Here is a 25419-nt window from a genome sequence, read left to right as displayed (position 1 = left end):
CCTCCTCTGCCTACTTTGTGTCTGTGTGTGTGTCTGTGTGGGGGGGACGGACTTGAACAGACAAACATAACTGATGGTCGAACGGATACTCTATGATCAGTGCCCCTGGTTTCCTGTGGCAGATTCTTCAAGCATATGTCGCAAAACACATTTTTCAAAATTCAACGGCAATTATTGGCCGGCGCGCGTAACTTCTTCAACAAAGGTAAGGGGGGGGGTTTCTAGGTAGGGCTGGGGGGCGGGTTATGTAGGGGAAGGGAGGGGAAGGTGCAGGGGCGGAAGGAAAGTTCCCTCCGAGGCCGCTCCAATTTCGGAGCGGCCTCGGAGGGAACGGAGGCAGGCTGCGTGGCTCGGCGCGCGCAAGTTGCACAATTGTGCACCCCCTTGCGCGTGCCGACCCTGGATTTTATAACATGCCCGCGGCTGAGCGTGCATGTTATAAAATCGGGTGTAGATTTGTTTGCGCCGGGTTGCGTGAACAAATCTGTGCCCGTGTGCAGGTTTTAAAATCTGCCTCTATGTGTTTTAGAAAATTCACCAAATAATCTGGCTCAAAGAAACATGTAACCCCCAAACAAAAGTTATTTTACACTGGGAAAAGTAGCGCATAAAACACCGCAAGACTTTCTTGTCTGTGATGCAAGTCCTTTCTACTTTTTGCTTAAGTGGAAAGAGTCACAACAGAAAATTTTAACTTGTTTACGGTGTCAGTTCCTGTATAAACTGCTATAAGTGGTGAACTGCCAATGTGTGGCATCTATTTGAAAGAATATGAGCAAAGTGTGTATAAATGTTTGTGTGCTACAAATATGAATATATATAATACTGCTAACTAGTACTATGATTATTTAAGGGGTGTGTGTGCTGGAGGAGGGGCAATGCTTTTTAACACAGCTATACAATTTTGTAGGGATATAAAAATACACAGTATTATCTGGGGGATCCATGGACGTGGAAATATGCTTTTAGAATGGACATTATAAAGGGTTTGCATTCATGGTTAAAGTGTGCAAAGTGCAAGCGTCATTGTGTAAAATGTGACTGAGTATGCATGTGGGAGTGGAAGGAGAAAGACTAGCGTTCTGAATGAAAGGAAACAATGCATAATAGGGATGAATATTATATACAATATTGTTGGAATTAAGGAAGACAAAAGTTGTTTTAAAAAGGTACAAACTGATTCTAGCTGGAAAAAGAAGTATTGGCCCTTTAAAAGTCTCTTTTGCATGGAAAACTTTCATAAGTGGGGAAAAACGTGATTTGTTTACAAAAATATCTTTAAATTGGTTATGGTAAAAAAAAAAAAAATGGTTTGATAGAGCAAGACTCCTCCCACATACTATTTTCTAGCCTTAACAAGAATCAATAAACTGGCAAGTATAAAACTACATATACTTAACTACCAATGATATAAAAAATATTATTTATGATGAAGTTTGCAGAACACAAAGGCTGCATTGTGCTGCAAATGACTGCTTTTAAAGTAAAGCTCTTGGGATAATAGGCAGCAAAGTTTTGAGGCACTTGAGGTGAAGATCTAAGGGAGAAATGTGACAGTTCATGAATATAAAGCCCCAAACATGGACATATCAAATCTGTGCAGCAGCACCATGCATGACCCTGGTAGTCTAAATAAAAAAAGGAGAACAAAGGAAATGGCATTACAGAAATCCAAGGTAAAGGTTTGGTATTCAGTAACTGACACATGACTGTTTAAAGAGTCCTGTAAGTAACATTACAATATTTTTTGAAACATAGTTGAAGCAATATGGATGTGAAAAATCAGTTTCCTCATGCTGTAACAAAAAATAAGGAACTTAGAAACTTTTAGGTTGTCTTCCATTTAAAAACAAAATATTTGTTTTAAGTTATGTTCTACCATTAGACGAGTCCAAGCTGCAAAAATGCTAAATTTCGTACTTTTTAATACATAGAATTTGATATTAAAAAACCTGCTGAGTTGTTAAAGTAACGAGATAAATGTACCTTGTTATCTTTATATGGGTGCTCAGTTGCACTTACTTGGCTAGGTATGTAGCTAAATATTCAGTTCAATTTAGCCACTTCAAATTTGAACAGGCAGATTTAGACCTGGCTAACTTAGCCATTCATGTTGAACATTGCACTAACTGGCTACATTTGAAAGCCCTTTCCAGGAATACCTCCAATCCGGCCCCTTTTTAACACAGCTTAATTTGTTGCAATTTCAACTACATACTAAAAGGGTCGCATTTTTTAAATGGGAAGATCTACCCAGCTAAAATGATTTTAGCCGGGTGGCTCTTATTGGCTTTTCCTGCAGATAGAAGAAATTCAGCTGGGATTTCTACATATAACAAAGAAAATGATAGCAGATAAAGACCAAATGATCCATATGGTCTGCCTAGCAAAGTATTCAAGAATTTTAAGTGCCACTCTTGCGCAGGTTACTCCCATTCATAAAAGTTATCACATTACCCCAGTGCTTCATTATCTTCTGTGTTTATTCCATGCCTTTTTGAACTTAAATCTGTTTGACCTGCTAATTATTGCTTTAATTGCGATTTTGGTTATCAGGAAATAAAAGTAATGAAACTGTTAAATTTGCTGGTCTTATCTAGTATACTAGTATCCCCTCTCATCACTCACTAACCCTTTTTTCCTGCTTCTTACATCAATTGTTTTGTGACGCATAGATTCAATTTCTTAAAGCCTTTACCCAATTAAAATGGTCCCTTTCTTTTCGCTCCACTCATTAACCCACCTCAAATTTTAAACCTTATCTCTGGTTCACCCTAAATGACTGTAAGCTCCAAAGAGCAGAAACTGTCCCTTTTGTGTATCTGCACAGTGCTACATATATCTTGTAGTACTATATAAACATTTAATAGTATAGTAGAAATAATTTGCATATCAACTCTAGACGGCACACTTTCCTTTGCATTCAGGAACATAGGCTTCTATAAGAAGTTAAGCTTTGTATTATAAGATCCCTATCTTTCTACAACAGTTTGAGAGCAGATTTTGTGGCAAGGTATACGGAATTCTGTGATCAATATTTTGAACACAAAAGGCACTTCTAAAGTGCAAAATATGTCCATCCACTGCCCTGTAAATAGTGTAAAAAAAAAAAAGCTTCATATAAAAAATTTGCTAATTGTCTATTCAAAATCATATTACAGTTAGTAAACCATATTTTGGTATAAAAGCTTAGTGGGGGTCACCCTTAAACTGTATTCCTGTTTTAATGATTGAGTGTAGGTTTCTTACCATAATACTTAAATCAACAACAGCTGACTGTCTTGACCTGTTCATAGTTATTCAATGTTAATGATTCAGTACACATCAATATGCATATTAAATTCAAAAATCCTCAATTTATATCGTGTTTTCTTTTCATTTACTTCCTTCTAGGTTTAAGTGCATAAAAATGATCAGTCACAAGCTCTTTCTAAAGAAAAAATATCGTAGTTCATTAAAAGATCATGACTGCTTTGCTTGCACCACAAAAAGTTAATATTTTTTACACATTTAACCTTTAAGAAAGCCACATTTTATGTGCAGTATAAAGCATATGAACTGATTTGGAACCATTTTCAGAAATTTTTGCATTTTCACTCAAATCGCAACATAATAGTGTTTAACATGAAAACGTTTAAAAGAGACAAACTGTGACAAATATGTCTTCTCCAAAACTGAAGAAAACCAGAGCCCTTGCATACAATACAGTCCGTCTCAAAGCCTTTAAAAAGCCACGATAGCTGTTCAAGACTTCTAACATTCACAGTCATATCAAGCTATACTTCAAATGTGAGCACAGCAAAGCTCCAAGTCCAAATGCAGAGTTCTGGTTCTCAATTACATGAATCCACCAGATGCAACATCTGGGTACGGTCTGGGTTCTGTCGGATGATGTGGATGAAGAAGCTGGAGATGAGATGTACTTTGAGTGCTGCTCATACCATTTAATTGTGATAGATAACCTTCATTTATGCTTCTTCCATGGAAACCACTTTGGAACTGTAGGGAAAAAACAGATTAGTATGACATTTCTTTTCTATTTTGAAACTTCTATGGTACTGTATGGAATGGAAATTCCTAGTTTTACTGTATATAATACTACACATTTGCATAAATTTAGGTAAAGGAGCTAAAATACAGTTAGCATGGAAGACTGATACAGACTCTACCATACAAGTTTTGATTCACTTTATTCCTCATATCTATACATTCAGGAAAGAAAAATGCTGGTCTACTAATCCTTAAACTGCAAAAATATTTGCAACCAACATGGTCAAAGGAATTGCAGCTTTCATACCTTTTACCTACTATTTATTTTCTCGGTGAATTCTGTGACTGAAAAATATGGTGTCCAGGCAGAACTTATATTGTCTAAAACTACACAAAATATAGATTTTTAAAACAGATGAGGTATTTCCTGTCAAAAAATCTTCATACCCAAATACTCTCTTGAAATGGAACTATAGTGCTTTTTAGTAATAAAGATCCAGGTCAACAGAGCTATGGATAAAAAGCTTTGAGGCATGAGGGGCTGCCATCAACTCCCAAAACCTTAATTTTGAATAGTTGCAGAACAAGCAGAAATTATTTACCTGTAAATACAGTGCATTCAGACCCCTTCACTTTTTCCAAAGTGTTGTTACAGCCTTATTCTAAAATGGATAATATGTATTTTCCCTCCACAATCTACACACAATACACCAGAACGACAAAGTGAAATCAGATTTGCAGAAATTTGAGCAAATTAATAAAAAAAACCAAACTGAAATATCAAATGTACATAATGTGGAAAAAGTGAAGGAGTCTGAATACTTTCTGAAATCAGTATAGATGTTTCTCTGAGGAACGCATGATATTAGTCCTCACAGCTGGGTGACATTATCTAATGGAGCCTGGGCCACTGCCATCTTCAAAGCTTTCAGTATGCGCCACCCAAGCATGTGAGGGATGTCCCGTGTCATGGTCTTCATGCAGGACCCCCATCAGTTCAATATATAGCTATTTAAAGAGAGACTCCTAGGGGAGGCAGCGTGGGTCCTGGGAAAACTGGAGAACGCCTGTTACAGGTACATAACTTCTGCTTTCTTGGAGAACAAGCAGGATATGCAGTCCTCAAAGCTGACATAACCCTAAAAAAGGGGGGAAAATACAAGAACCATAATAATGCCAAAGGGCAAATCTGTTTGTGGTAGCAACAAGCTATTTTTGCATTTTCTTTCACACACATATTTAAGAGCAACCTGGAAAACAGACGGGGTGGGGGATGAAGTTGGATTCTAAACCTCAAAGAAACCTTTTAGGACAGACTGACCTAACCTACTGCCCAGTTGGGAGTCCCTCCAAAAAGTAATGATATGTGAATGTGTGGATAGAACATATATCACATCTTTGCAGATCTTTTCCATATGGATTGATTTTAGGTGGGCTATTGACACTGACATGGCTCTTACACTATCGGCCTTACTATGCTCATCCAGAGTCAGATCTACCTGGACATAACAGGAGATGCAATCTGTTATCCAATTAGACAATGTGAATTTGGCCACATCAATTTCAGGTCTATTAGAATGAAGAGAAACAGAAAGCTGGGTGGAGCTTTTAAGGGATTCAGTCCACTCCAGATGGGCTATGGCTGTTTTGCAATACAAATTGTGCAAAGCTTGTTTCCATTTGAGAGCATATGGCTTAGAGAAAATTACTGGAAGGATGATTAAGATGGAAATCCAGCACTATCTTGGGGTTGAATTTAGGATGAGTGGCAGAACCACCTTATTGAACATAAGAAAATCTTCATATAGGACAAATAAGTCACTAGGACCTGGAGCTGACCAACTCTGCATGTCAAAGTGACTGCCACAAAAAACATGACCTTCCAAGTTATATACGTTTGCTCATGGCAGTCCAATAGCTCAAAGGGAGCTTTTAACAGCTGGATCCGTATCAAGCTGAGGTCCCATGACACAGCAGGGTACTTGCTGGGAGGCTTCACTAGAAATCCTGCATAACTCAAATTAAAGGATGTACAGAGATGGGTTTATCTTCTATATGGTGGTAGTAAGTCCTGCTTTCACTAAGTTGAACACTTAGGGCCGGATTTTAAAAGTCCTGCGCTGGCGCGCCTATTTTGCATAGGCCGCTGGCGCGCGCATAGCCCCGGGACGCTCGTAAGTCCTGGGGCTTCGTAAAAGGGGCAGGAGGGGGCGTGTCTGGGGGCATGGCGCTGGCCCGGGGGCATGGTCGAGGCCTCCGGACCAGCCCCAGGGTTGGGTGATGGCGCGCCAGCAGCCCGCTGGCGCGCGCAGATTTACACCTGCTTTCGGCAGGCGTAAATCTGCCAACAAAGGTAGGGGGGGGACGGAAGGAAATCGGAGCAGCCTCGGAGGGAACAGGCAGCGCGCGCCGGGTTCGGCGCGCGCAGGTTGCACAAATGTGCACCCCCTTGTGCGCGCCGACCCCACATTTTATAAGATACGCGAGTATCTTATAAAATCCAGTGTACTTTTGTTCACGCTTGGTGCACGAACAAAAGTATACGCGCATGTAAATTTATAAAATCTACCCCTTAGTTTTCAGACCAGACTGTGACAGATGCAGAAGGTATTCAAGTAGTTTTTGTGTGGGACAGGAGAAAGGATCCAGCTTCCCTCACAGCACAAGGCAAACCTCCTCTAGTTAAAGCCATAAGACTTTCTGGGGGAAGACTGTCTAGAAGCTACAAGAATACAAGATACATCTGACAAGATTAGGCAATCCAATACTATCTTTTCAACATGTAGGCTGTGAGGGCCAGGGACCTGATGCTGGGATGAAGCACTGGTTCCCTGATTTTGAATTATGAAGGTTGGAGAATTTCCCAACTTGATTGGTTTCCTGATGGACAATTCCCAAAGTGTCAGGAACCAAATCTCTCTGCCAATAAAATGGTATGAGAATTATAGTCCTTTGGTATTTTCTGAGTTTTAACAAGGTTTTTGCCACCAAGCAATCTGAGGATGTGTATAGAAGACCCTCTCCCCAAGCTGAGAAAAGGTGTTTGAGCCTAACTTGCCCTGTGACCCTCTCCTGGAACAGAATTAAGGAAACTTTCTGTTCAGATGGGATGCAAACAGATTGATCATAGGCGTTCCCCTCTTGTGAAATATCTGAATTGCTACCCCTCTGTCCAGAGACTATTTCTGTGGGTCCAGGATGTCTGTTTGCCCTTGTCCTCAGAACAGGTGGCTCATGGTCATTCCCTGCAAAATGACCCAAGATTACATTTTGACAGATTTAGGACACAGAAGATAGGATCTTGTTCTTTCCTGCTTGTTTACATAAAACATGGCCATTTGATAGTCTGTCTGAATTAGAACAACTTTACTAGCCAACCAATTTTTAAAAGTTTTTGGAGATTTATATGGTAATGTTCTTCCTGAGCAGATCATAGACCCTGTGCATGGGGCCTATTTACATTTGCTTCCCAGCCCAGGTTGGACACATGCATAGTTAAGGTAATTTTGGAAATTGGAATTCGGAAAGACAATCCTCTGGCCAAATTACCCTAGACTAGCCACCAGGACAATGAGTCCCTAAGTGATTTCAATGTTATTTTTAAGATCCTGAGTGGCCCACATCCACTGATATTTTAAGGTCCATTGGGCATATCTCATGTGAAGATGTGACAGGGTACTGTTGATGCCACAAGGCCCAACATCCTCAACATGTCCCATGCCGATGTCTGTTGACTTTTTTTTTTTTTAATTCTTTCCATCGCATGGTTATCCTTTCTTGTGGTAAGAAGGCTTTTGCTAGAGCCGTATTTAGCAGAGCTCCTATGAACTCCAATTAAGATGACTAGCTTAAACTGAAATTTTGGGTAGTTTATGATGAACCTTAGCAACTTCAACACCCAGATGGTTTTGTTAATTGATTCTATGGCATTTCCTTGATGTATGCTCTTGATCAAACAATTGTCCAGATAGGGAAACACATACATTACCAACATGCCAATTTGTGGAGCCACCACTGCTAAGCATTTTGTGAACACATGGTACTGATACTAGGCTGAACAGCAATACTATAAAAAAATCTGAGATAATTCCTGTGACTTGGAAATACTGCTAAGTGGGTGTAGGCATTAGGGATGTGTATTTGTTGGTCATTCGTTTTGTGTGTATATTTTCCCGTTATACATGCATGGACACTTATGCGTGTACTAGAAATATGTGCATACCATGAAACAAATTAAATGAATGACCAACAAATGCATATCCCTAGTAGGCATCCTTCAAGAAAGGAATCAAGGTGATCTTTTCCTTTATTAGAAATTAGTTCAATGCCCTAAAGTCTAGGATGGCATGGAGTTCTTCTGTCTTCTTTGGAATCAGGAAATACTTGGAATAATATCCCCATATTCTTTCCTGAGGTGGAATGAGTTTGACTGTCTTCGCATCTAAGAGAGAGGAAAGCTCCCTTAGTCCCTTTGGGTAATTGCCAGGTTCTTATGGCCTGGATTGGCCACTGTTGGAAACAGGATGCTGGGCTTGATGGACCCTTGGTCTGACCTAGTATGGCATTTTCTTATGTTCTTATGTAGCACTCCTGACAGAGGCAGAGTTCAGAAGGCTCCAGACAAATTTGACAACAGACTGGTGAGGCAGATGCAGAAGCCTTTTGAAATCAATACATAGAGTCCACTTTCTTGTTACAGGATGTACGGGGTTGGGGGGGGGGGGGTCTTCCACATTCTCATCTGTACATCCTACAGGACATCATGGAAAGGAAATACCACAATGGCCTTCAAGGCACTGAGAAATTAGAATGTCTAGTAACTGTGTTCTGGCTCAGTCTCCTTCTCCAATTGATGTGAAATGGCTGCAGCCATTACCCAAACAAACTGTGAAAGAGGGTGTTTTCTAGTGAAGACCTACACTGATCCGATGGAGAAGGGTCTGAGGTGAGATCTGTTTATTTCTCCCGATCAGAGTAATCCTCAGATCTACAATCATACCTTCAGGAATGCTCAGACCAACTCAAAATGATGAGGTCAAGGCCTTTGTGAGGATTCCTTTCAATTGCTGGAGTCTAGTCATTGATCTTGTGTTCTCAGTAATGTTTCCTCCCACAATGTACTAGACACTGACAACCGGGCAGTGGGAACCAAAGGCACTACTCAGAGCCTCTGCATGCGACACTGTCTGTTGCCAATAGAATTTCCAGGAGTGGTTGAACGCTGACTCAGCACCACTGCTGCACTGACACCCGAAGGCCCACCGGTAAGGTAGGGGCTAGGGGAGCAATCAGGGCGCTTCCTCCCCCCCCCCGCCGAAAGGGAAGTAAAAGGAAGCCGGTGCCATTGGGGCTGACACCGCCCCCCACTTGCCACTCACTGCCAAGGGACCTCGACAGCAATGCCGGAGGTGCTTGCGCTGTCAAGTGAGCACACAAAGGAGTGCAACAAAGGAGCCTGCTCCTTTGTGTGCGCCCGAAGTGAAGCCACAAAGAGCATGCTCAGTTTCAGTTTTGCTGTAACTATCCAACAGCAGCCATGGAACAAATACAATTCATAGGACCTATCCAAGGATGGGACTTATATGGAAACCTAAGGAGAAGCCAAAGAAACAAGCAAAGAAGGATCGCAAAGCCGGTCATTCCAATGATAAGTAACAACTCTCCTGTTATCCCTTCATGCCTAATGTTTACACTGCTTTTATTGAATGTTCAATCCTTGTAAAAAAAAAAACAAAAAAAAAAACAACCCCCCCCCAAAAAAAACCCTCTGATAAATGATCTGTTAGAAGATTTAAATCATATCATCTGAACCTGGCTGAACAACAAAGATAATGTACTTCTAAACCAAATATCACATCCCAACTATGATGCATTTCACTACCCTAGACCTAAACGAAAAGGTGGGGGTATACTAATAATCAGTTAAAAAAAACAAAAAAACAACTTAAACTAATACCTTATAAAGTAGAGATTAACATCCCCCCCCCCCCTTACGAGGTGGAAATACTAAAATCACCTCAACTAAACATAGGAATGGTCTATTGTCCACCTGGACTACTTCAAAAAGACTACTCACCTCTAATCGAATTATTCACCAAGGCGTTTCCATCACCTGAATCCACCCTAATTGTAGGAGACTTTAACCTACATGTAGTTAGAACACCTAAAACTGTAGCATGTGAAATCTTCTTAGAGACAATGGAAGCAATGGGATGGTTTCAATCTGTAACAAACGCTACTCATAAAGCAGGACACATCCTAGACCTAGGATTTGCCAATTACAATAATTGTCTTATCAAATCATCACACACACTGTACTGCCCTGGTCCGATCATCAATTAATAAAGGTAGAAATAGCCATTCTAAACCTGATAAAAAAAAAGGTATAAATAATCATTCACCTTCAGAAAAAAAAAGATAGAAATGCTGACAGAATCAATAAAAAAATAAGCTACCTGATTTTAATCATGCTAATGCCGCCTCAGTTTTTGACTCCTGGGATGAGATCGTTAATGAAATAGCTGAAAACCTGAGTTCAGTACAGACAAAAACTATTCTAAAAGAAAGGAATACCTCTAAACATAAGAAGCCATGGCACGATGAGTTAAGACACACTAAATAGACCCTGAGAAAATCTGAGAAGCAATAGTGGAAACACCCAACTACCGAATCCCTAGGAAAGTATAGATCTCTCCTAACAAAATATCGCGAACTAATCAATGAAGCAAAAAAAAAAAAAAAGACTACTATGTAAAACGTATTCATGGGGTAATATTTAATTCCAAATTGCTCTTTAAAGTTGTAAAATAAAAAGACCCGTCATCCTCCATCTCGAGTAACTATCACTTCTCAAAGAACGCCTGCAATGAATACACAACCTCCTTTTTAGATAAAATCAATAGGCTGAAAATACAATTACCCACCTACACATCAACAAAAGAACCTGAACAAACACATGGTCAGAATAAATGGACCGCATCTGACAGAGTAACTACATTTGAAATTAGCCAAATCATTATTAAAATTAATCCTGCTATTCACCCATGTGATCCAATTCCTGCTAGTTCCTTGAAGCAAGTACACGGTGTAATCTCTGACAATTGCTACATTAATCAATCATTTGCTCTCAGAAGGATAGGTTCCAGATGGAACAAAACAAGCTGTGATAAAACCAATTTTAAAAAATAAAACTGGTAGACCTGACGATTAGGACAACTATAGTCCAATATCCAACTTGCCTTTTATCTCTAAAGTTCTTGAAAAAAGCAGTGCTATCAACTAGTAAACCCACTTGGAAGACCATGAGATTCTATACCCAAACCAATTTGGATTTAGAAAAAAAATCCCTCAACTGAAACTTTACTCATTACTTTAATAGACTTTGTCATATGTAGGTTTGATGATAAATCAATTAGCACCAAAAAATGTGATTTAACAGCTGCCTTCAACACTGTGGACCATACCCTGCTATGCCACCAGCTGAAAAAAACTGGAATAGATGGTAATTTTCTAAAATGGTTCACATCATTTCCCTCTCATAAGACATTCCAAGCCAAACTGGGCAACCACACACATCATACCTTCCATACTGATACAGGTGTCCCAAGGAGAGGGATCAGCGTGCCCAGAAAGACCATCTTGAATTTTTCTCTTACGAGAAATCTGTTCAGTGCCCTGAGGTCGAGAATGGGGTGCTGAACAGATGAGGAAATATCTTGAGTAGATCCCTTGGCCCTGTTGTTTGCGAGGGACCGGTTCCACTGCGAGGAGGGTGGAGAGTACGTTCTGAAGAACGACCAAATGGGCGGATGAACCCCTCCAATGGACATGGGGGAAGAGGTCTCTGGGAGCCGGCAGAAGCATAGACAATACCCCCTGGTGGACGATGGAGAGGACTCAGCGGTCCGACGTGATCCCTTCCCAGTGCTGGGTGAAGCTGAGGAGCCTGCCGCCGACTGGAGGATCAGGCGCCAGGAGAGCTGCCAGGTGACTTAAGCTCCCTCGCCGCCAGTCAAAAGCCCGTGGCCGGGGCTTGCTGGGGCGACCCCTGGCAATGGTCCGGGGCGTGCGAGTCCAAGCGGTTGGAGGGTAATACTTCCTCTGCCGGTAGAAGGGTTTGCGAGAGCCATGCCTGGAAGATTTCCTGGCTGACGATGGTACTTCTGAGGGACTAGCAGACAGCTGCTGGAGGGTATCATGATGGTCCTTCAGCTGTGCCATTGCATCCTGGAACTTGTCCCCGAACAGATTCTCGCCTGTATAGGGGAGATTGGCAAGCCTATCCCGGATCTTTGGCCGAAGTTCTGAAGCCCTGAGCCAAGCCATTTGTCTGCCCCGATGCCCATGGTGGCTAAGTAGGCTACAGTCTCAAAAACATCGTAGGTGGAGTGCACCTCATCTTTCCCTGCGTCCAGGCCTATCGAGGCAATGGTGGCAAGTGCTTCCTGCTGCTCTGCTGGAGAAGGCCCTCAGCAATATCCTGGACTATTTTCCAGAGATTGCGGTTATACTGGGTCATGTGAAGTTGGTAAGCTGTAATGCAGACGACCAGCATGGCACCTTGGAAGATTTTTCTCTCTATGGCGACGAGTCCCCTATGCTCATGTCCCAGAGGAGTGGTGGCATGGGTTCGGGAATGCCGGGCCCTTTTTTTTTTTTTTAAAGGCAGATTCCACTACCACCGACTGGTGGGGAAGCTGCCTCCTCTCGAACCCCAGTACCTGTTGCACCAAGTAGGTGGCATTGGCCTTTCTGTTAACTGGGGAGACAGAGATGGGGTGTTCACACATATGGAGAAGTTCCTTTAAAATGTCGTGGATCAAACTGCCACGCTCTCCTTAGGTGCGTCAATAAACTGAAGAACTTCTAGCATTTTGTGACGTCCATCCTACTCCGTGAGAAGCTGAAAGGGGATGGCCTCAGCCTTGGCCCTTACAAACCCCGCAGGTCCTCAGGCGGTGACCGGTGCTGCTCCTCTGGGGGCGAAGGCTGCGAGAGAGTGTTGTCGGAGTACTCAGTGGACGAGTCTGTGGAGCCATCACCAAAAGGGTCATAGGGACCCTCTTCCTCACTTGGGCCTGGGCACCGAGGGCGAAGGCCGCGAGGGGCATCAACTTCACCGATGGATCCCCCGGCATCATGTAAGCCGGAGGGGCCCGGCTGCGGCTTGGTAACTGGGGGCGAAAACACCCAGTCCCGGAGGCCTCATTATCCTCTGAGGACCTGTGGATCAGGATCACTCTGGTGGAGGGCATCAGTGGCTGGCGGGGCATCGGTTTCGTCGGTAGGGCACCAAGAAGGACATCCAGATGCTCTAGCAGGGGTGCCAACATCAATGGCAGAGGCTCGGGCACTGGTATGGGGGCCGGCGGCACAGACAGCTTGATTCTTTGCAGCACTTTGAGCACCGCCAATTGCACTCTGCAGTCCAGCTCCTCGTGGTCCAGCTCCTCATGGAGGCATCGCCAGCTCATCCTTGGGGTCTCCGAGGTAGTGCGGCGCCCTGGTCCGGTATCGGTGGGGAATGCCTCGAACTACTGGGGGCACCGGAGGATGGGGCCTTCGGTGGCCAATGCCGCTCCAGAACTGTGTTGGGACGGTGATCGGTGCTGCTGCTTCCAGGATCGCTTCCGATGCTCGGCCTTTCCTCGGCACCAAGGAGGTCGATGACCCAGAGGTCTGGAGGAGGGGAGAGGCCACCAAGAATCGATCTCTCTTCCCCTGATCCTTGCGGTTGCTAGCTAGAGGGGTCGCGAGAGGGAGAGACTGAGACTGCTCCTTCCAATCCTTGTGCGAAGGGACTGATGCAGGAGTAGAAGATTTCGGGGTTCCGAAAAGTTTCTCTTATTTTGTTGAGGTGCGCATGACGCCCCTTGGGTGTCATCTGATCACACAGACGGCACCCACGGACATCTTGTGAGGCCCCCAGGCAGAGGATGCAAACATCATGCAGATCCGTGATGGACATGGACCATGCACACTGGGGGCGCCGACGAAAACCGGTCAACATCATGAAAAAGACTCAGCGTGCGGTTGATGGCCGCCAGGCAACGGGGGTAGTCAGGAATAGACTGCAAGATCAAGGAAAAAGGCTGAAAAAGGACATACCGTACCGGGAGGGCACCAACCGCAAAGAGGGACCTGATGAGGAAAAGAATCGAAAAGTTGGAGCTCCACAGACCACGAGGCAACTGCACCGTAGAAAAGAAGAGACTGAAGGGGGACCTATTGCGGACGCGTGGATAGTAGCAGGCTGGGCATGCTTAGTCTGCTGGCCAAAGTTTCTAGAAAATGACAAACGTTTTCTGTGCCGGGCTCCATCGGATGATGTCACCCCCATGTGAAGGCTAATATCCTGCTTGTCCTAGGAGAAAAACTGTTGCCTGTGTGCAGCCTGTCAGGTCATTATTGACCTTTAAATGGATACAAGGATACACTGTTTAGGCAGTTCATTGGCAGAAACAAATTTATGGAAATGAGGAGTATATCCTTCCATCTCTCCCATCTCGGGTTCTCAAGTGTCCAGTCCTGATCTGTGGAAAGTTGGCAATCCTAACCTGGACCCCTCCCCGGTTCACCAAATTTGTAAAAAAGAGCAGCCAAAGTGCCTTGAGGCTCACCTTCACCTTCCAATGTTTTTAGAGAAATCACCAAGCCCTGTCCTGTGCCCCCCACCCCCACAGAACCTCTACACCCCTCAAAACTACCCTGCCAAAACACCAGCCAGGAGTATGGTAGTGTTTTATCCACTTGCAGCATTGATAATGCTGGAAACGTAATTTTTTTTTTTTTAAGAGAATGTTGATAGAATATGCTCTGACGGCAACATTATTGAATATTTCCAGAGTTGCTGTCACAGCAATACTGGTAGTGGCTGGGAGTAGGTAAAAAAAAACTACCACACTCCTGGCTGGCGTTTCTTATGATCTGGGAAGGGGCAGGAGTTTGACATAATTTTTGTGGGGGAGGCAGGGAGTATGAGGGGGCTTGGTGATGACACTAAGAATACTGGAAGGAGGAATGGTCTTGAATTACCAAGCACACTTTTAAAATTATTTGATTGGATGGGGGGAGATGGCGCTAGCTCACACTTACTTGAATGTATTTTTTGGGGTAGTGGGCCTGTGGGATTGGGCCTAAAGACTCAAACAATTTTTTTTTCAAATGCCCAGCTATATGCATGTGTCTGGATAACTTTACACCCATCTGATTATATTCAAACTAAAATTAGCTGGATAACTTTAAGAGAGTATATTCGGTGTATATCCCTGATAACTTATCCATTAACTTTAGCCATACAAGATAATCTCTGTTTTTCTCAATATTGAATTCATTATTAAAGTATCAGTCACAAACTGCTAAGCTATGTTGTGCATACTCAATATAACTTCTAAAATGGAGATACAATTCAATGTGTAAGTTTTCAAAGTATTGTACAATTCAAATGAAGTAAACAGATTAGAAAATAAGTGTTTTAAAGTGTCACCTTGGGGGGGGGGGGAGGGAACAAGGATGAAAAGCTATAGCAAATTTTATTTTAAAAAGATAACAGAGCATGAAGCACTTCATTACTTGTTATACTGTTAAAAATAAGCATGAAATTTAATACCACCATTTACCTTGTTTAACAGTGGCTGCTGATCTGGCCCCAGAGGCTCATACTGCACTTGATTTATGCAGACAGGTTTAGTTTCTGGCAAGTACTGATACAGAGACACAGCACCAGTGTAGCAGGGCTGAGGTGCCTGCATAGCTGGTTGTGAGCTTACTCCATAAGGTTGATTCACCGGGGTCTCCTGTACATAATCTAGAAAATTCTCCAAACTGGAAGGCTCAGAGTAAGCTGACTTGTCAGCACTTCCTACTTGAAAGTTCATTTGTTTACGGTTAGGAACTGGCATCATCACTGCAGCAGGTGTCTGGTAAGGCATAAATTCTTTCTTGTAAGTAAAAGGAGCAGTATTGTCTTCTTGGCTGTAGGGAAGTTCTTGAGTGGTGATATGCAAACCTGTTAGATTGTATGCCTCAAGCTGAGGATGTTGGCAGGAAAGTGACATACCACTGGCAGCATTCCAGTTTTCAAGCATGCCATTCACTTGCATGTGTCTCATCTTTTGACAGAGTTGCTGTGGCACCACTTGTTTTGGACAATTTTGGTCACGTTGCTGTTCAAGATGTGGCATATGGCTTGAATCTTGCCCAGTGGGTTGTAGCTGAAGATTGCTGGAAAACATGCAGTCTGACCTACTATTTAAGGATTCCTGAACATATGTAAGGATGTCATCTGCTACATCAATGTCCCCAATATCTGGATAGTCAAATTCATTCCTGAAAAATCCCTCATCTTGATGAATAAGCTCAATATCTTCAAAATCAATGCCCAGACTTCTCATTATAATGGACAATTCATTATTTGCACTTTCTGAAAGGATTCCAGCACTATCATGAGGAAGGCATAGATTAGTGTCCAGGGAGCATTCTGTTTGTTCCTGTTTCATGGTATTAACATGTTTTACTGTTGAGAGACTATTCTTTAAATCAGCGGAAATATTGCTCAGTTCATCTCTGGTCTCTTTAAGCAGGCTCGCAAAGGAAAACGTATTTGTTGCTGGAGGACAAACATATACAGACTCATTCTGTTTCAACATGGCACCCAGTAGGGAACTTGGATTCACAGAGCCTTCAGCTTGGTTTCCTTTGATGGCAGCTCCTTTCCCTTTTGTTTGTGAAGGATCCATCAAGCCAGCCATAGGAAATGTCACCTCGTATAACACAGCTTCACCAGTGGTAAACATAAAAGGAAGCTGCATATTTCGCTTCCTCAAAGTCTCAGTTCCTTCTTCTTCTCTGCAAATATTTAAAAATATAAAAGTAGAGATGTAGAATTAAAGAACAGAGAAACATCCATATTCAATAATTTAGTGGCTAAAAGTGATGAAATAAATTAGAAATAGGCTCAATAACTCAGATCTATTATTCCTTCAAAGGAAAATTTAATCCCTATAATATATGAAATTTGCATATTGATCACAAAAAGATCTGCAAGCAGAAAATTCTTAAGATAATAAATCTGACTCAGTTTTGGTTATTTCTAATACAAATTTTTTGTTGATGAATAGGGGTCATGTATTTTTAAATTGGATATTTATAGAAAGAGAAAGCAGAGTTGCTTACCTGTAACAGGTGTTCTCCGAGGACAAGCAGCATATTAGTCCTCATACATGGGTGACATTAGATGGAGCTCAGATGCGTAAAACGTATGTCTAAGTTTCTAGAACTCTGACTAGGCACACTGAGCATGCCCAGCATAGCATGCCTTATACCAAGCGTCCAAATGAGGTCCCTGTCCAGTCTTGAGGTAGAATTATAATTAAAATTAAAAAATGGAGAAAACCAACTTTGCGGGGTGGTGGGCGGGTTTCGTGCCGAATAACATCCTGCTGTCCTCTGAGAATACCTATTACAGGTAAGCAACTCTGCTTTCTCAGAGGACAAGCAGGATGGTAGTCCTCACACATGGGTAAATCCCTAGCTATAGGCTGCTCCCCAACACAAAAGGGGACCAACAAACACCCAAACCAGGTGCCAATGGGCACAACACCGGTGCTATTGGTAACAGAGGGGGAGACAGCCTGAACCCAAACAATGGGCCCTAGGCGGGAGAGTTGGGTTCTACCCCTCAAACAGGTTCCGAAGGACAGACTGGACAAACCTACTGTTGTGTCAGCCATCCCTATCCAGAAAGTAATGAGATGTGAATGTGTGGAGGGAATTCCATATTGCAACCTTGCAGATCTCCTCCATGGGAACTGCTCACAAGTGGGCCACAGATGTTGCCATGGCTCTGACAGAATGAACCTTGACATGACCCCCCAAGATGCTGTCCTGTCTAGGCATAACAGAAGGAGATGCAATCTGCTCGCCAATTGGAAAGGATCTGTTTGGCAACGGCAATGCCCAACCTATTCTTGTCAAAAGAAATAAAAATGTTGGGCTTCTGTCCACTCCAGAGAGAAGGCCAAGATTTGCTTGCAGTCCAAACTGTGCAGTGCTTGTTCGCCTTGCTGCTAATGGTGCCAGGACGATTGACTGGTTAAGATGGAAATCCATCACCACTTTAGGCAGGAACTTAGGGAGCATATGCAATACTACCCTGTCACAATAAAGCTTAGTATAAAATGGATGAGTCACTAAGGCCTGGAGCTCGCTGACCCTGTGCACTGAAGTAACCACCACCAAAAATATGACCTTCCAAATCAAATACTTCAGGTCACAGGTACTCAGCTGTTCAAAAGGAGCTTTCATCAGCTGAGCTAACATCAAGTTGAGGTCCCAAGACACAGCGGGATGGCCTTAGGGGAAGCTTCAACTGAAGCAGGCCCCACATGAAGCATACAACTATAGGCTGTAGAGAGACTGGCACACTAGCTACACCTTGGTGGTATACGCCAATTGCACCGAGATAAACTAACAGAGTTGGTCTTTAAGCCAGCCTCCTATAGGTGTAAGAGGTAATCGAGCAGTTTTTGTGCTGGGCAGGAGAACGGATCTAGGGCCTTCTGCTCACACCACATAGAAAACCTCCTTCACCAATCAGTCGGGGACTTCCCCAGATCTCATCATGCAAGATCAAGGCATGGACAACTCCCGTAGAAGTGGAAACCAGACCTGTGTCGGCCAATGAGGGGCTATGAGGATCATAGTCCCCTTGTCCTTGCGAAGCTTCAAGAGAGTCTTCGTCACTAAGGGAAATCAGAGGATACGCATATATAAGACCCTTGCCTGTGATGGTCAAGGGCATCCAAGGCTGATTTGCTGTCTGACCTGTACAGTGAGCAGAACAGAGACACCTTCCTGTTGCAGGGGGATGCGAACAGATCTACGTCTGGGCTCCCCCAGAGGCAGACTATCTGATTTGCTGCCCTCTGGTCCAGGGACCACTCAAGAGGTCTGTAGGCCTGACTCCAGACAGGCCAGGTACATGGCTCTGAGCACCATCCCGTGGAACAGGTCCCATGATCAGATATGGACCACTTCCTGGCACAGGAGGCATGATCCCTGCCTCCCTGCTTGACGACAAACCACATAGCTACTTGGTTGCCAGTGTGCATCAGGACAACTTTGTTGGACAGCTGATCTCTGAAAGCCCATAGCACGTATCTGATCACTTTAAGCTCCAGGAAGTTGATTTGACAAGCGCATTCCTGGGTGTACTGGAGACCCTGGGTGTAGAGACCATCTACATGAGTTCCCCATCCCAGGGTGGATGCATCTGTTAGGACAATTTGGGTAGGGGGACTTCAAATCTTTTCCAGATTTTAAAGTATCCACCACCAGGACAATGAGTCCCAGAAAATGGGGTGACAGATGCAATCCTGAAGGCTCTGAGTGGCCTGGCACCACTGCAACCTCAGGGTCCATTGGGCTCTGCGCATGTGTAAAAGTGCCAAGGGAGTGACATGGACGGTTGCGGCCATATGGCCCAACCACCTCAACATGTGCCAGGCTGACACCTGCTGGCTCTCTGCCATCATGGTCTGTCAAGGCGATGGCCCTCTGGTGAGGCAGGAAGGCCTTGGTCTGAGATATGTTTGGCAGGGGCTCCTATGAAGTCCAATTGAATTGAGGGTCTGAGATGGGACTTTGGGTAGTTGAGAAGGAATGCTAGTGACTCCAACACCTAGATGCTCAAGTGCATAGACCTGGTGGCCCCTGCCTGAGACGTACTCTTCATGAGCCAATCATCCAGATATGGGAAAACATGCACTCCCAGCTTGCGGAGGTGCACAGCCACAACAGCCAGACATTTTGTGAAGACCCATGGGGCTGATGCGAGCCCGAATGGCAACATCCGGTACTGGAAGTGCTGTTTTCCCATGACAAATTGAAGATACTTCCTGTGTCTGGGGAAGATCTCGATATGAGTGAATACAAACTTTAGGTTGAGGGAGTATAGCCAGACCCCTTTTTACAAAAGGGGAATCAAAATGCCTAGGGGAACCATCTTGAACTTTTCTTTTTTTTAGAAACTTTTTCAAGGCCCTTAGGTCTAGGATGGGACAGAGTCCTGTTCTCTTTGGAATCAGGAAGTACCTGGAGTAGAATCCCCACCCTCTTTGCCCTGGTGGTAAGGGCTCGACCACTCTGGCCATTAAGAGGTAGAAGAGCTCTGCTAGTAGTACCTTCTGATATGCTACCAGCCCCCAAGACGGGTACGGTGGGCAATTTGGCAGGACACCCAATAGGTTCAATTGTTATCCCTGACTATGGACAGAATCCACTGATCCGAGGTTATACTGGGCCACTGATTCGCAAAGAACTTCAGCTTTCCCAGACTAGAGGGTCCATCATCTTGGGTATGGGCAACTGGTGTTCGCTCCCTATTACCCAGTCAAAATCCTGTGCCTGGAACTGACTGAGAAGCTAGCTGGAGCTTGAGGGCTCTCTGCTGCCTAGAATGGCACTGATGGTATTGATGGCACTGATGATGTTGATAGGAGTGAGGAAGCAGAGAATACTACTTTCCTTTGTGAAAGTACGACTTTCTTGGCCTCTGTCTTGCCGGCCTCCTAGAAGAGAAGGACAGGTACAGAGTACTGATAAGAGAGTTGTTGGAGGGTTTCATGATGGTCCTAAAGCTGGGCCATAGCATCCCTCACCCTATCTATAAAGAGATTCTCTCCAGTTCACAGCATGTCAACGAGTTGTTCCTGTACATATGGTAGGAGATCCGTGGCCAGAGGCCATGCCATTCTACAGTTACAGATGCCCACTGCAGAGACTCTTGATGCAGTCTCAAAAACATCGTAAGTTGCATGGATCTCATATTTTCTTCACTCCAGGCCCTTATACACTGGCGACACGAGGGTGTCTTGCTGCTGTTAATGCAACTGCTCGGCCACCTCCTGCACTTGCTTCCAGATGTCCCATGAGTACTAGATCATGTAGAGCTGGTAGGCAGCGATGCGGCCAATGAACATGGCACCTTGAAACACCTTCCTCCCAAGAGCATCCATTGCTCTATGGTCCATCCCTGGAGGTGTTCAGGAATGAGTCAGAGAGCACTTGGCCCTCTTGAGGGCGGATTTGACCACTGATTGGTTGGGAAGCCGACGCTTATCGAATCCGGCAGCCTTCTGGATGAGATAGACCCTGACTGCCTTCTTATTAATGGGAGGCACTGAGATGGAGTGTTCCCATATCCTCAGCAGCAACTCCTTAAGTATCTTGTGTATCGGGACTGCCATGATCTCCATATGAGGCTCCACGAACTGGAGTATCTCAAGCATTTTGTGCCTGGCATCTTCCTCAGTTAGTAGCTGAAACGAGATGGCTTCTGCCACATTCCTGACAAAACCACCAAAGGTTAAGTCCTCAGACGGAGAATTCCTTCTCTCCTTTGGAGGAGAAGGTTCTGAAGAGACTCTTGAAGCCTTCGGAGGACTCTGAAGCATCATCCCCCCAGGGGTCATAGGGTTCCTCATCCTCACTGTTATTCAAAGGGGATGGGTCCCTAGGTACTCAGCCTTCATCCAGAGGTGCATGCACTGGCAGAACTGGATGGGGGGGGGGGGGGGGGGGAGCAGGCAACGGTGTCTATGCCAGCCTCTGTGGAGTTTCTTCCTCGGAGGAAATGGCAACGACCACTGCATCGGTAGGGGGAGGCCTCGATGCCCCGCTGGGCACTGATGCTGTCCCAGGAACCGGTGCCAGCTAGGTCGGAAATGCACAGATGAGCACATTCAGCTTCTCCAGAAGCAACATGAGGACGGGCAGCACTGGGTACGGTGCCATTGGTGCCACAGGACAGAAGCCCTGCACTGCCTGGTCCCACCTCTAGCTGGACTCAGCGGTCCAGAGCCTCCTTGAATGTTACCAATGCCAACACAGACTGGGCGGAACAAGGAAAAACTGCAAAAAGCCCAAGAAAAACCAGTTTTCCACAAGGCCAAAAATAGCCAAAGTAAGCTCACTTACCTCATGAGGCTTACAGCTCCTGGAAAGAGAAACTGGAGAGGGACTCCACATGAAAGCATGCCTTGTCAAAGTTCTAAAAACTTTGATATAAGTTTCCGTATCGGGGCTCCATCTGATGTCACCCATGGGCGAGGACTACCATCCTGTTTGTCCTTGGAGAACATGATGGCAGATAAAGACCATATGACCCAGCCAGTCTGGCAATCGTTACAGTTCCTTCCTCTCCCTTAGATTACTCTGCTTGTCTCATTTTCTTGAATTCTGATAATGTCCTCATCTCCAACAATTCCAGAGGGAGGCTGTTCCATGCATCCACCATCCCTTTCTATATAGAAATATTTCCTTAGATTACCCCTTTCACCCTCACCCGTGACCCCTCATTCCAGAGTCTCCTTTCTACTGAAAGAGACCTAATTCCCTTGTATTTATTCTTTGGAGGTATTATGTCACCCCCTTCACCTCCTTTCCTTTAGGGTATACATGTTTATATCTTTAAATCTGTCTCCATATACTTTATTCTCAAAATAAACTACTGTCATTGTCTATTGAATCTGTTTACTTACTTTTATTAATAATCCCCTATTGTTCCTGTGCCACATACAAATTTACAATAAAGCAATTTTTACCTGAATCTGGTAACAAACATGACCTTAAATTTGATACAAGTAATAACATAACAAGTATAGCAACTTTTACAGGGGTCATAAATTCCACATTGGAATTAGCTGCAATGACCATTAGTAAATATTATTTACGGGTAATTGTTAAAGGAATTCTAATCTAAGTTGTTATAAGATAAAGTAATATACATTATTTGGATCTATTCTTTAAGCACTGAAGAGGCCAAATAGAAAATGATCCAAATTATCTTACATCTGTAACAGTGGTCTTACATGTTATCTGTGCAGCATGGATGGTAAATAATAATAAAAAACAAACAAACAAAAAAACCAACTAAGACCCTTGTTTCAAGGAGGACTGTTTTAAAAAATGTATTTCTCCTAATTTGTGTGTGAATTATTTTCTTTTATCCTTTACCCTCACTAATTTCTAAAAACCAGTGAAGACCATAACAGTCACTTTTATTGGAAAGAGACATCATATCTCAACATCTGTTTTATGTATCATCACCACAAAACTAACTCCCTCTACCCACTTCACCACACAGGGGCTTCATAAACAAGAGGAGTAAAGATGATTCCCAAAGGTTATGCTGTGATTATGAATAGAAATAGAAAAGTCCAAACTAGGTAGGGTTATCCTAAAATTGGTTCCTTTAGGGAAAAATACCCTACTAACTACAACTTTGAACAATTATGAAGGAAGAAAATAACAGCAGTACATTATATTTAGATTGGAATAATTAAGAAACAAAGCAGTGGCATGGGCAGTGTGCTGTTACCTTGCTAATACATCAAGTGAAGTGAAGAATATAAAATTTCAATATGATGAAATCTAATACATAAATGATCCTACAGGAGCTAACAATTTGTATCCTACCAATTAAACTACATATTACATTATCATTTACATTTTATTCCCCTTCATTAATGGCACTCCCCCTCCCCCAGAGGACAGTTCGATAGTCCTTATGATTGGACCTGTGGCCATGGTCATTTAAGCTTATCTGCTGGGGCTACTAGCCTGACTTCGGCATTGCAAGGCTGAGTTTGCCTCACCCTGCACTTCACAACCTGCGGCAGCGCAAGACCTGAGCCTTTCACTCCTATGCCCACCTAGCAGCTCATGGACTGACTAAGGCAGTAACACTCAGAGGATCATAGCTGGACCTTGTAGGTTCTGCAGATATCCCAGGTGACTCGCTCTCTATGCTGACATCATGGGCGACACACCTCTCTACCGGACCTAAAGGAAGTACAGAAAGGATTCTCGCAGTAAGCGAGGATAGCGGCTTCCTTTGTCAATCCCCACCACTGCAACTAGGAAAAATCAATCCTGCTTTCAGATCATGAAAAGAATTCACGAAAACATCAAGACCAATGTTGATTAGGTCTATGCCATCTGACCGATAAAGGCCTGAGCAGTCGAGAATGAGATCATGCATAACCACCAAACCAGACACAAACCTGAAAAGCTCCCAGTTGATTTATCGCCCCCGTCAAACCAGACTATGGTATTATGCTGGACAACATCAGCATGGGAAGAAAGACTAAACATGTAGCATGTCTGCTTTCATCTGGTCAATCAGCTCCTTATTACTAATTAAGCATAAGTCATTCCCACTCAGTTGAATCAGGAACACAGAGGGTAAAGGGGACGAATGTCTAGCCTCAAGAATTGCTGTAATCAGATGGCCCCACTCTGGTGGCAAGACAAAAATGCTCACCTCAGGGGCTATTCCTAGCTCACCTACGAGCTCAGAAGATGACAGAATGGCCACAGACACACTGTCTTCTGGTGGTCTGTAATAAGAAACAAAACTGACACGAACTTAGTAAGGCCGATGACTCTTGCCCCACCGCACCAATCCTCACTGTCCCTATCTCTGCTGACTACATCTCTATATTAAAACCCTCCGAACATAACCTTTATATTGCCTGGAATGCCAGCGCCCTATGGAGGTAATTTTAAAAAGAAGAAGTTACACATGTAAATAATATACTATTGTAGCAATTTTAAAAAGCCATTTACTTGCACTAAGTGCACTTTCACATGAATATCCTATGTACAACTCAATGGCATATATTACAGCAATTTTGAAAAGCCCACTTACAGTTGTGCTCAAAAGTTTACATACCCCTGACAGAATTTGTAAGATGTATAGCATTTTAAGGAAATGAGTGATCAGACAAAACACGTCTTATTTTTAATGTGTTTCTGATGTTGTAATGGATCGTCATCTGAAATTCAGTGATCATCAGTTGTGTGGTTCAGTATCAGAGCACATGTGGTGATGGTCCTAGATTTCAGTTAAACTGATAAAATGGGGGGGGGGGGGGGGGGGGGGGAATTATCAGTGGGTCAAACAGAATAAGAAAATCAAGGGAAGTATAAAAGCAGTGGGCAAAACTAATGAGAGATATTATAAAGGCAACTAACTTTTTTGTAAGAAAAGAAAATAAAGGTAAATACAATTCCTGAAAAGTTAAGGAAAAAATGTTAGCGTTGATAAACCAAGATTGGAGAAAGAGGAAGATAGCTAAAAAGAAGCGGGGAAAGTAGTCAGGAGAGCAAAGATGCAAATGGAAGAAAAAACAGCAACTGTGGTAAAACAGAGGGGGCTTTTTTTTTTGTTGTTAAATTTATGCTGATGATAGGTGGAAGTGCAAAAGTGGCATTGTGAGACTCGGAGACGTGAAGGAATACGTAGAAGCTGACAAGGAAAAAGCAATATTTCTGACATTTTTCCTTTCAGTGCTCACTGAGAAAGAGCTAGGAGTAGTGCCATATGAAATGGACACAAATAAGATAAACCTCAAAAACTGTGTCTGT

The 25419-nt window shown here is 43.5% G+C and overlaps 1 protein-coding gene across 1 annotated transcript in view; it reads right to left on the bottom strand.

Annotated features, from left to right (window-relative positions):
* Nucleotides 1-397: 397 nt before the first annotated feature.
* The window catches only part of AHR (aryl hydrocarbon receptor), a 291464-nt gene continuing 266442 nt past the window's right edge, over nt 398-25419 (bottom strand). Inside the window, exons 10-11 of the mRNA XM_029589033.1 lie at nt 15609-16836; nt 398-3999 (exon numbers count right to left, since the gene is read on the bottom strand). Coding sequence (XP_029444893.1) covers nt 3838-3999; nt 15609-16836 — 1390 coding nt within the window. The 3' untranslated portion in view covers nt 398-3837. The remainder of the gene's footprint in view (nt 4000-15608; nt 16837-25419) is intronic.

This window comes from Rhinatrema bivittatum, chromosome 2 (assembly GCF_901001135.1).
Source record: "Rhinatrema bivittatum chromosome 2, aRhiBiv1.1, whole genome shotgun sequence".
Taxonomy (NCBI): Eukaryota; Metazoa; Chordata; class Amphibia; order Gymnophiona; family Rhinatrematidae; genus Rhinatrema; species Rhinatrema bivittatum.
This window is presented reverse-complemented; position numbering and strand designations above follow the sequence as displayed.